This window comes from Exserohilum turcica, assembly GCF_000359705.1.
Source record: "Exserohilum turcica Et28A unplaced genomic scaffold SETTUscaffold_1, whole genome shotgun sequence".
Classification (NCBI taxonomy): Eukaryota; Fungi; Ascomycota; class Dothideomycetes; order Pleosporales; family Pleosporaceae; genus Exserohilum; species Exserohilum turcicum.
Genome location: NW_007359914.1, coordinates 2811246 through 2823135, shown reverse-complemented (window position 1 = coordinate 2823135; position 11890 = coordinate 2811246). Strand labels below are relative to the sequence as shown.

The following is an 11890-nucleotide window of genomic DNA, read 5'->3' as shown; positions in this document are numbered from 1 at the left end:
GGAACTCGAGTTCTTCTAGTGAGCAGTAGAATTGGAGTACCAATAATGAGGCGGTTGGACCATATGACGCCTGCATTCCAAGGGGAGATGAGGTATTTGGACGGTGGAGTGAGCGGAACACGAATTCTAGGGCTTCGACCAATATCAATGCCACCAATGGCTGAGACCTGTACTGGTAAGAGGCCTTTACTAGACTTGTACTGATAGTTTACAATCAATTGGTAGCGTATGTCTTCTACTCCATGAAAATATGATATTCCCACGTTATCAGTGCTGGGTAAAAACAGACATCTATATGTTTCCTACAAGCACCTGTACTCCGCATATAAATGGAACAGATTCTAGCTGTAAGTGCTCCGCCAGAACAACCCGTAGTACTGCAAAATTGGTGGGTTTTTGTTTATGCTTTGGACACCTCACCTGTGGTACCCAGACTGTAACACGATACAAAGATTTCTCAAAAACGAGCAAACAGCTTTACTGTAAGGGATTATTGCTATCCAGATCACCTCAAAAGCAGTGTTCATGGGGTCATTTGGCAAAAGCATTTGAGATGCATGCTTGATGGATACCAAAATAGCGCTTGTACGATGAAGAAAGGACTACCAGAGTTCTCTTGGCCTGAACGACTATGATATTGCAACAAGTGGATCTTGGATTGGATGACTGTATAAAAACATCATGACTTTTCTAACACCTGATTCCCCTGCGATTCTCCAATTCTCCATTTCCCAGCCCTACGCTAAGTACTATTCACAACCAGCTCACCCCTTCTTATCCCACTATCCATCTCGCTACGTTGGGCTTGGTCATTTAATCGCAGAGTTCAAGCGTTATATCCGCCTCGCCATTGAGATAGGCGGCAGTGTAGTCCGGCTCTGGCTCTCCCATCCAAACAATCTCCTCCAAAGGCTTTCCCTCAGTGTTGTGAATGCGAAGCTTACGTCCCCAAAAGTCAAACCCCTTCACCGTGCTCAAGCTGTAGTAGAGTCCAGCGTGTTTGTCCCAAGAGTATCCCATGATCAGAATGGGATCGTTGTTGGAGCGACCATCTTCATACATGGTTATTTGGACAGAAACTCCAATACCGTTATCAGTGGGCTTCTGCTCCTCTGAAAACGTATAACCAGATGCTACTTTTTGAACAAGACCAGCTTTGCCTTGGACGGAGTTCACCCAAACAGGGAAGCCACAATTGTTATGCACCTTGGCCTGAGCTGCGAAAGCCATGCTGGCTGAGAGTGCCAAGGTACCGATGAGCATTGGAAGGTGCATTTTGGCAGTGGGCGTTCGAGAATTGATAGAGGAGAGCTAATGAATGAGCAACAGCTTCTGGTATTGATGAAGAATGCTGTGGATGTTCAGGGATATTCGGAGATTCAGTCTCTTCTTATATGTGTTGGGAACGCCTTCAAAAGCCAATTGTGCCCTCTGCCGTTTTTGTATCCAACATAGCAGCCAAAGGCAGCAGGCTTTGGAAGCTGGTATCACGAGGCTACCCAGATGTAGGTTCCTATACTGAGTGTAGCGTACAGTACCATGCCACTGGGTCCACATGTTTGATGCGGGGCAAGGCCTGTTCCACTGAAACGATTCTAGCACCACTCTTCTACAGTGGTACTACAAGTAGCACAGCCATGTTTTTGAAGTCGTATGTTCTTGTAACCGGTAAATGCATTTAACCGTGCCGTCTGTGTATAAGCAGCGAATGGCTCATGAGTATTTGACGGAACGGCAACGCAGACACTGCACTGCCACTGGCCAACGCGTGACCGACGGGAGCAAACGGGTCAGTAGAAGTTCTACGCGTCAATATGTTGTGGCAGAAAGTCATCACAATCGAGAGACGAGTGTTCCTACTATGGTTCTGTCAACTGCTAGGATGCGGGTAAGTACTTGTACCTAGACGTTACAGCAGCTTCGTTTGTTGTTACCAAATTGCCAGTAGCCTTCCTAGCCAGGCTTCCAGGTTGCGACGGTCAAATTCAAGGGTATTGTTCCATTGATTCATATTCTCCTACAATATGACCCTATTTCGTGGTAGAAGACCTCTTATGTCATTGATAGATGTTTCCTTTGTATAGCATTGGTACTTATTAAGTGTCGCAGTATATAGAGTCTCTAACTGAAGAGGTTGGAGATTCATCTTTGTCTTTCGACATGCAGTATGGCCCGGCAATCAAAATATCATGATCCAATCATGAGAACGTAACAAGATGACTTCGACGGCCATGCTACTACATAAGAAGCTTCACTTTGGCATTTTCAAGTCCATTAAAGCTTTAGCTACCTTTTAAATCAGGTATATTTGGTATAATATGTTAAATTGTAAGAGAACATATAGGTCAATTAGCGCTTAAAAGATTTGTTGTAGTGCAAAAAGGTCAACCTTCTGCACCATGCAGAAGGTAGAGTAGATATCCCAACATTCATAGCTATTAGCTAGACGCATGCTAAGATGTTAAGAATCTCCCTCTTAAGCTGCATCAGCTGAGCCGTCTGGTTGAATAATGAATACTACAATAGCCAGAGCAGCCAGAGCAGCCAGAGCAGCGTCACTGCCAGAACGACCAGAACGATCAGAAACGCCTGAATGGCTAGAGCAGCGTGGTAACAGCCAACACAGACTATATAGAAACTACAGCCAGAGCAGCCAGAAACTGCAGAACAATCGGTACAACAAGAACAGCGCGACGGCATAGCTACTCAAGCTGCATCGCTTTTCAGCATCGTAACGGGCTATAGGAATGTTTATACTAAGTACACATTGTATGTGAACCTGATAGACGACAGGAACCCGTTCAACTTTGTCGATGTATTTTTTTTTAGATGTGACACCCATATCCAATTCGCGCAAAAACAGAAAATCATACTCGATACATACTAGCTGGTGACAGCAGAAAATACTGTGCCTTCAAGCATCTCAAATGCAGCGGAAAAAAGCATCATATTTTTCTGAACATGTTTTGTAAGAACATTGATCCAAAGAGAATTGGCCGCTAAATCGCTGTTGGAATTTGTTATATGTTATATATTTTTCTCATAAGCTGACTAAACAGGCAATTCAGTAGAATGAGCAAGTTAATCTCTAGTTATGCTCCACTAAAAAAAACCCCCAATTAAAACTTTGGTTGTTACACCTGAGACAATGAGCAAGAACAATTCAGCTCAAAAACAATTCCTGGGCGCATTCCTGTTTGGCGGCAACAGTTCGGCCATGCAATTGGCTTGAGAGATGTCGGCAATCGGCGTTCTACCCAGGCGCTAAACCCCATTCGGAATGCTCCAAGTGATGCGATGCGAACGCTCGTCTGCCAGACTAATTCACTCTTGTAAACGATACCCAAGTGTCTACCTACTCCATGGCTTGAAGCCGGTAACCATCTACGATACGAGGCGCAAACTATATCCCGGGCTAGTAGACGGCACGATCAGATTTTCACCGCGCCAGACCTAAACACGACAAAAGACTGGCGGCACCCTGTGGCCATCCTAGCCCAGCAGACGACGACGAAGCGCGACTCCAGAACGCATCCAAAGCCTACGCTGTCGCCATGGTTCGCAATGGAAGTCCGTCACCGGCGGACAACTTTTCGCTAGGCCATTCAGCGACATCCCCTCAACCGCAACCCTCGAAGCGCGATAAACGGCGCAACATGCTCGCGGAGAAGCTTGCGGAAATGATGGCATCCTTTTCTGACAACAGGGACAGCCATTATCGCGCTCAGCTTGCTGCGCTACAAGCCGACATCAACCTGATTATGAAGGCGGATCCTTATGCGAATCAGCCGCTCGAGGATAACGGCGAAGAGGCGGCGGAGCTCATCTCCCAGATTATGGGCAACAACGTGCCTTCTGCCCTAAGTGCTGGTACCGATTACATTGCGCAATGCGGAAAGCACTACTCGCGCTTCGTGGACGCTGTGAACGATGCGATGGAGGAACGGGATTACAACCTCACCATGCTCTGGGTAAGCGCCCCCTACCCTCTGCTGGCTAACACGGCACGTTAATCGCATTATTATACAGAACAAACACGAGAACACGAAGAACGAAATCGAAAACTCGCACTACTACAAAGTCCAAATCGCCGAGGAAGAGCACAAGCTGCTGGCCGCGACCATCCGCGAACGTCTTGTCGCAAGCATACAACAGCGAACAAACCGACTGAAGCGGGAAAAGGAGCAGCTTGATTTGTCTGACAGCAACGCCATGCTCCTCCATCCAAACCAATTCAGCATTGGAAACCCTGCCAGCCCCGGAGGTCCGCAAGCGCCACGGAAAACAAGGAGGACAGGGCACAAGTTTGGGGATGCGGAAGAGCTTGCTGCGGCCAACGAACACAAGCGCAAGCGAAAGCTATTCGAAGACCAGGACAACGATTCTCCCGGGGCATCTGGTCGAGTTGAAATGGGGGTTGGGTCTCCGTTCCGCGAGGCCAAGGCGCGTACTGTCAATGCCCAGTTCGAGTCATCTGCCTACTCTCTGGAGCGCTTGTTCACTGAAAAGGAGCTCAACATGGCTATGAACCAGGCTACAACAGCCGCGTCTCACTTTTTCGCGAAGATGAAAAACACCGAAGCCACACCGCAAGAAGCAGCCACCAACGGTAACACCAACGGCACCAACGGCGAGCATGCTTCTGAAAACGGCGATGCCATGGATCAAGACCAAGATTCAGACGAAGTACCGGGTGCAACTGACATGGCGCGCCAGCATTCGTCGAACCCACACGCCACGCGCGGTGCTACACGCTCTGCGCTCAATCCCACAGCCGCCATTGTGAGTGGGCAAATACCGCCATTCATCTACAACCCGCCTTTTGTTCTGGATGCAAAGATTTTCCAAAAGATCAACGCGTCGGCACCACCCCCGCCCTCGCTCTCGGCACATGATGTTGAACAGGATTTGAAGCTCATGCTACGGGAAGCACGACCAGACGATGATCTCAACGAGAAACTCTTGCAGGCCGCATGCCACCCTGTTAAAGCACGGGATTACCAGGTCCAGCCCCCGAATTTTTCGGAGCCAGTCAACGAAATGACGAGTGCCCTTCGAAGTACCGCACCACATCTGGAGGTAGGCACAGGCTTGGGCGGCGTGCCTATGAGCGCGCAGAGCAGTGCTGCAGGATGGTCAGAAGGAGGCGGAAACACGCCGATAGGACGGAATGGAGAGGCAGGTGGCCATGTTGGTGGTGTTGCGATGGCACGGACGGCCAGCGGCAGTGGAAGGGGGCGTGGGCGAGGACGGGGAGGTGGTTAGGCCTCATCTCGGTCCTCGACATGCTGCTCTGCTTGGACCATCATTGGCTGTCGGTCTCATATTATACCCATGTTGGCGTTTGGGCAATCAGCATCTGCGGCGTTGGGCTGCTGGATATTGCATACATGTGTCGATTTTTTGCTGGGTTCTTTGTCATCGTATGTGCTTCGGAGATGCTAGAAGCGGGAGACTCGTGGCGATGAGGCAACGCCCGAGGGGGTGTGGTTGTTTGCCGTGGTTTTCCTATACTTTACCCTAGCAGATGTGGATATGCAGTAAAACATGGCGTTTTAGCAATAGTCGAAGCATGTTCTTGGATGCAGACCACAATAGGTGTATGCAATGTCCCTTGTCTATTCGATCCAGAGGTTGACCGTGGTATCAACGCATGTGCATAAGGAGCAGTACCAAGCTGAGGGCGCTGAATCGTAACAGGTATCAGACACGTCCATGTTCAGGGGTAGGGCTGCGCCTGATGTCGTTCGATGGCGGTGGAAAAGCAGCAGGTGGCATTGGAAGGTACAAGAAGCGGCCGGTTGCCATGGGCGGCCACGAGCAGTGGGCCCGGTATGGCGGGGCAGCTCGCTTAGACCACCGGATTGGGGGCATGGTGGGGTGAGGGTTCCGTCATCGCATGGCAAAGTCGAGCGTGCTTTGGGGGGGCGAGGAAAGAGGCAGCCACGCCATGCCCACCGACGGTCGCGATTGCTGCGTTGGGCTGGGTGATCAAGCGGCACAAGCGCTGCTCACTGTGGATCCAACACCCAGCATTCGCCCCCAGTGAAGCCGCCAGGCAGTTGTTTCTAGTGGGTCGCAGAGCTTGCGGGAAGATTCTGGTTGGAGGCTTGGCACGTCGAAGCCGCTGGAATTCTGTAGAAACAACACGCTCCAAGGCAATACAAAAACTGCTCCGCCGCCGCCTGCACCTGTCTCCTCACTACACAACCCAAATCAACTCCAAAAGTCACAAAGCCTCACACACACGAAGTCTCTGACTTGTGAGCATCTACGATTTTCCTTGTACTTTTGATACCCCCCACTACACACACGACAAGCCGCACATCATGGCACCCGCGATCGGAATTGATCTAGGAACCACATACTCATGTGTAGGCATCTTCCGAGATGACCGCATTGAGATCATCGCCAACGACCAGGGTAACCGCACAACACCCTCGTTTGTGGCCTTCACGGACACTGAGCGTCTCATCGGTGACTCTGCAAAGAACCAAGTCGCCATGAACCCCGCCAACACCGTCTTCGATGCCAAGCGCCTCATCGGTCGCAAGTTCGCCGATGCAGAGGTTCAGGCCGACATGAAGCACTTCCCCTTCAAGGTCGTCGACAAGGGTGGCAAGCCTGTTATTCAGGTTGAGTTCAAGGGCGAGGAGAAGACCTTCACACCAGAGGAGATCTCATCCATGGTCCTGACCAAGATGAGGGAGACTGCAGAGTCCTACCTAGGTGGCACTGTTAACAATGCCGTTGTTACTGTCCCTGCCTACTTCAACGACTCCCAGCGTCAGGCTACCAAGGATGCTGGTCTTATTGCTGGCCTTAATGTCCTCCGTATCATCAATGAGCCTACTGCTGCTGCTATTGCTTATGGTCTTGACAAGAAGACCCAGGGCGAGCGTAACGTCCTTATCTTTGATCTTGGTGGTGGTACTTTCGATGTTTCCCTCTTGACCATTGAGGAAGGTATCTTCGAAGTCAAGTCCACTGCTGGTGACACTCACTTGGGTGGAGAGGACTTCGACAACCGTCTTGTGAATCACTTCACGATGGAGTTCAAAAGAAAGCATCGCAAAGGTTAGTATGATTTTTTTTGCTGTAGTATTTTTTCTTTTACCCTAGCTGCCCGGCTCCTTTACCCGAGCTGCCCGGCTCCTTTACCTGAGCTGCCCGATTTCTTTTACCTTCCATGGAATTTTCGCTCACCTGAGCTGCCCCACTTCCTGCGCTGTAGTCTGGCACTAGGCGATTCTTTCTGATTCCATTACGTCAACCCCACACCGCTTGTCCTGTATCACCGCCTTGTTGTACCTTTTCTACCCCGCAACACCACGGTTTCTCTGGGCTGCTCCTTCCTCAACCTCCTGGGTCCTTCCTCAAGCATCGCAAAGCATCGGCCCACCCCCCACCCAGGCTCTTCTACGCCCTTCTTGTGGCGCTTTCCAGCCCTTTCGATGCTCGTCGATGCTCGTCGATGCAGTTCCATGCGTCATGGCGGAATTCCAGGATCTAGCCAACAGGAGAGGGACGGCGTGGTATAAAAGCCATGCCGCCGTCAGCTGTTGAGGTCTGCACACCATCAGTCCAAAATTCGCTGGCTCCACCACCAAAATCGCGACATCAATGGGACTAGCAGCATTCGCCCTGAGCGTGTTCCTGCTTGATGCCATCTGGGCTTGTATCCATCATGCATCCGGCTGGATCAACCCTGACTACCCCAACATTTTCGATACTCGCGATGCACTGGACACCATCTTCTTCCTCTGTCGGCTTCGATTTGCTCCTGGTCTGCTGGCTTGCCTTCGCTCAGCTACTCCGCCAACGATTGCCTGGTTCAAGTCTCCGCCTGCTCATGTGCCGGCTCATTCCTGGGGTGTCTACGTCGTTCTCGAAAAGGCCGGCTACATTCCGCTCATTTACGTGGGGTCTGGCACTGCTTGGCTGTATGGTGTCCGCAGGCGTTTCCAGGACTACAAGGCGAAGAGGACCCTTCCGCTGTACGTTGAAAAGGCCCTCGACGCTGGCTACGAGATCACCCATTTCCGCCTCCTGGTCACCTGCCCTAAGCCTTTTACTGGCGTCCTGTCTGTCTATCGGACACTCATTATCACGCTCGAAGCAGTCTTCACGGTCCTCTTCTCGGCTCTCAGGAACCGGTCCAAGTCCTACTCCTTCCCGGACATCTGCCCATAGCGTGGTCAGACCTTCGAGTATGACGGCCTATGCTCCCACAACCCCCTCGTGGAAGGTATCCCTGGTCTCGAGGAATCCGGTGCTGAAGTCCAGGCGATCCGGCGAAAGCGCGAGGCTGAATACCAGTACGTCTATCAGCGTGTGTTGCGAAAAAATCCCACCCCGGATTCAAGGAACGCATGCGCATCCACAACCGCAAACAAGCAGCTGGTACCAGGGGACGCCAGCGTAAGGCCATTGCAAACAAGACTTACCGATGCGATGCGTGCGATGTCAACTGCCGTGATGCAGCCTCCCTCCGTGTGCACAATGAAACGAAGCGACACATCACCACGGTCCTCTACAAGCGGGACAAAGACAAATATTTCAATTGCGGAACCTGTCCAACCCTGCCGCGCTTTAGATATCTCTCCGACTTCAAGGCTCACTGCAAAGGAGTCAGGCACTTGGGCTATCTTGACTGGTGCCTGACATAACTTTCACACTTTGCAGGACAATACACTAACATTTCTATAGACTTGACCTCGAACGCGCGTGCCCTCCGTCGCCTGCGAACCGCCTGCGAGCGCGCCAAGCGAACCTTGTCATCTTCGGCGCAGACGTCCATAGAGATCGAGTAAGTTTTCCTTTTGCCAGCCAAATACCGGAACTTTTACTGACTTGGCCAGTTCCTTGTTTGAGGGAATCGATTTCTACACCTCCATCACTCGTGCCCGTTTCGAAGAACTCTGCCAGGACCTCTTCCGCTCCACCATGGAGCCCGTCGAGCGCGTTCTCCGCGATGCCAAGATCGACAAGTCTTCCGTCCACGAGATCGTCTTGGTTGGTGGATCCACCCGTATCCCCAAGGTCCAGAAGATGGTCTCCGACTTCTTCAACGGCAAGGAGCCCAACAAGTCCATCAACCCCGACGAGGCTGTTGCCTACGGTGCTGCCGTCCAGGCCGCTATCCTCTCTGGCGATACCTCCTCCAAGTCGACCTCCGAGATCCTGCTGCTCGATGTTGCGCCGCTCTCCATCGGTATTGAGACCGCTGGTGGTGTCATGACTCCTCTGATCAAGCGCAACACCACCATCCCCACCAAGAAGTCCGAGGTCTTCTCTACCTTCAGCGACAACCAGCCCGGTGTGCTTATCCAGGTCTACGAGGGTGAGCGTGCCCGCACAAAGGACAACAACTTGCTCGGCAAGTTCGAGCTCACTGGCATTCCCCCTGCGCCCCGCGGTGTTCCTCAGATCGAGGTCACCTTCGACGTCGACGCCAACGGTATCATCAACGTCTCTGCTCTCGAGAAGGGCACCGGAAAGACCAACAAGATCGTCATTACCAACGACAAGGGCCGTCTCTCCAAGGAGGAGATTGAGCGCATGTTGGCCGAGGCCGAGAAGTACAAGGCTGAGGACGAGGCTGAGGCTGCCCGTATCGCCGCCAAGAACGCTCTCGAGTCGTACGCCTACTCGCTCCGCAACACCCTCAACGACTCCAAGGTCGACGAGAAGCTCGATGCTGGCGACAAGGAGAAGCTCAAGGCCGAGATCGACAAGACGGTTGCTTGGCTCGACGACAACCAGACCGCCACCAAGGACGAGTACGAGTCTCAGCAGAAGGAGCTTGAGGGCATTGCCAACCCCATCATGATGAAGTTCTACGGAGCTGGTGGTGAGGGTATGCCTGGCGGTATGCCCGGTGGTGCTCCTGGCGGCGCCCACGGCGGTGCTGGCGGCGATGACGGCCCCACTGTTGAGGAGGTCGACTAAGCTGATCGCTCTAACACGGCTGTCTCTTCGTCTCCCTTTCCTTGGCATCTTTCAGCATAGACTTTTCCCGGATGGTAGTTCACGGAGTTTCACGGCTTATGAGCCTTTTCATTATGTTTCTCAATGCATCGGATGAATAACGATCAACGACACGGGAGGAAAAGTTCGGTGGTAGCATGTACTCTAATAATGGGGTTTATTATCCTGTGTAGAGAATTCTATGGCATTTCAATTACTTCAAATTGTGCTTGTGAATATTGTAGGTGTTTGAATGAGTGTGCAACCTAACCTAACCACCAAAAGTCCATACATGTTTATCCCACCACCTAAAATGATGTTAACCTGCCTACAGCAGAATGCATCGGGCAAAAGCTCAGATTAGCAACTTTAAGCAAGTATGGATGCGCTGTAGAAGATCTGTAGTCTATAAAGGTCTGTCATGTACCTCTGCCTTATAGGGGAGGCGACATGCCACCAGCTTCGACTAAGGTCCGCGCATCTGCCAGAATACCGGCATAATGGCTGTAAGCGGCCCTTCTTGACACGCGGACCAAGGAGTCTACATATATGCGAGTGTTTGTGTGTCAAGCCCGGGCGCGTAATGAAGCGAAGGGAGGCAGGAACCCGCGATTTACCATTCTAGAAACCTTTTGTAGTATATGTGCAACTTGTACCACCACCACACAAAATAGCGGATAGCAACCATGATAGCGATGATAGCACTGAGAAAATCGAAAGGATCATGATCATGGCAAGCCCTCTTGACGAGGTGTCCATGCTGCTCGCAGAGATGGACATTGTACCCGTAGCTACAAATTCTCTTGCTAGATTCATTATGTATTGTACATGCCAATATCCATCCCTATGGTATTGCCTATCATACAGCCTTGCCTTTAAAACGTTGTCATCTCATCGCATCCTCAGAAGGCCTACTAAATGCCCCTCTGACTTCTTCTCCAGGCTCCCTCTTGCGCCAGATATCCTCACTATTCGGCCCACTCTTCAAAACTCTCTCCTTTTCGCGGTACCGATCCTGCACTATGCGCTCCTTGACGTCCTGGCTACTCCTACTGTTCTTGGTACGCATGCAGAACCAAAAGTCATTCCAGTGATCTGAGCAACTTCGCAGTTGGCCATAGCGGTATACGTCGTTGAAGTGGCCGCCCAGCGAGGAGCAGTAGAAGGCGCTGTCAAAGGCGGCGCGGCAGGACATGCTGCGGGGGAGTGTGGGATCGAGCTCATCCGATGTGGACGGTTGCGTCGTGTGGTCGGCATTGGTGGACGAGGGGACGGTATTCGACGAGAACGAGGGCGGCGCGAGGTGTGGGTGGGCGGTATAAAAATCAGGGTCGTGGGGTGCTTGTGTCGACGGCTGTCGGGTGGCTGGCGTGGGTGCATCGCTGGGCTTTTGAACGGGCGATGATGTCGATATAGTCGCTGGTTGTTGTTTGGATGCGCCATCTGCGCCTGAGCCTGAAAACGGCCACCAGCCCATGCTGAGATTGCGTATGCCCAAACGTGCTTGGCTGGGGAAAGGTTTTGCTAGGTAATTCGCCAGTGACGGGGTCACGCTGGTAGCAGCTGGGCAGGGCAGTGTGGGGTGGGCTGCAACGTGGTCGGGCGTCGTCGAGTCGGTTCACAATGGCATGAACAATTAACAATTAACAGCTTGGCGTTTTTCCAAGGCGATCCGCGGGGACGGTGGGTGCGGGCAAGGAATGGAAAGACACACGCAATGGGCAGCAAATCTCCGGCGAATGAGCGCTCAGACGGCCCGCACACGTGAGCGGGAAGGCTGGATCTACGTCATGCATCGCACTTGTGCCTAACGTATAGCTGCCTGGGTCATGACTGCCACTCCTACCACTACTCTACTTTGGTTCTGTGTCTCTCTCCCTCCCTCCTCCGCCAATGTTTTGCACCATCCACTGCTGTTGAG

The 11890-nt window shown here is 51.9% G+C and overlaps 4 protein-coding genes across 4 annotated transcripts; 2 read left to right on the top strand and 2 right to left on the bottom strand.

Moving 5' to 3' along the window:
- Positions 1-813: 813 nt before the first annotated feature.
- SETTUDRAFT_18652 (uncharacterized protein) lies at positions 814-1275 on the bottom strand (the record flags this gene model as incomplete). Its single annotated transcript, XM_008021924.1, has 1 exon — positions 814-1275. The coding sequence occupies one exon, from the start codon at positions 1273-1275 to the stop codon at positions 814-816; it is 462 nt and encodes a 153-aa protein (XP_008020115.1).
- A 2226-nt stretch (positions 1276-3501) lies between these two features.
- SETTUDRAFT_133967 (uncharacterized protein) lies at positions 3502-5479 on the top strand. Its single transcript, XM_008022783.1, has 2 exons — positions 3502-3971; positions 4030-5479. The coding sequence occupies exons 1-2, from the start codon at positions 3555-3557 to the stop codon at positions 5263-5265; spliced, it is 1653 nt and encodes a 550-aa protein (XP_008020974.1). The 5' UTR covers positions 3502-3554; the 3' UTR covers positions 5266-5479.
- Positions 5480-6329: 850 nt separating this feature from the next.
- SETTUDRAFT_133966 (uncharacterized protein) lies at positions 6330-10187 on the top strand (the record flags this gene model as incomplete). Its single annotated transcript, XM_008022782.1, has 3 exons — positions 6330-7077; positions 8710-8809; positions 8862-10187. The coding sequence occupies 3 exons, from the start codon at positions 6330-6332 to the stop codon at positions 9949-9951; spliced, it is 1938 nt and encodes a 645-aa protein (XP_008020973.1). The 3' UTR covers positions 9952-10187.
- Positions 10188-10288: 101 nt separating this feature from the next.
- Positions 10289-11446, bottom strand: SETTUDRAFT_18648 (uncharacterized protein; the record flags this gene model as incomplete). Its single annotated transcript, XM_008021923.1, has 2 exons — positions 10289-10297; positions 10901-11446. 2 exons carry the CDS (start codon positions 11444-11446, stop codon positions 10289-10291), a joined length of 555 nt encoding a protein of 184 aa, XP_008020114.1.
- Positions 11447-11890: the final 444 nt, after the last annotated feature.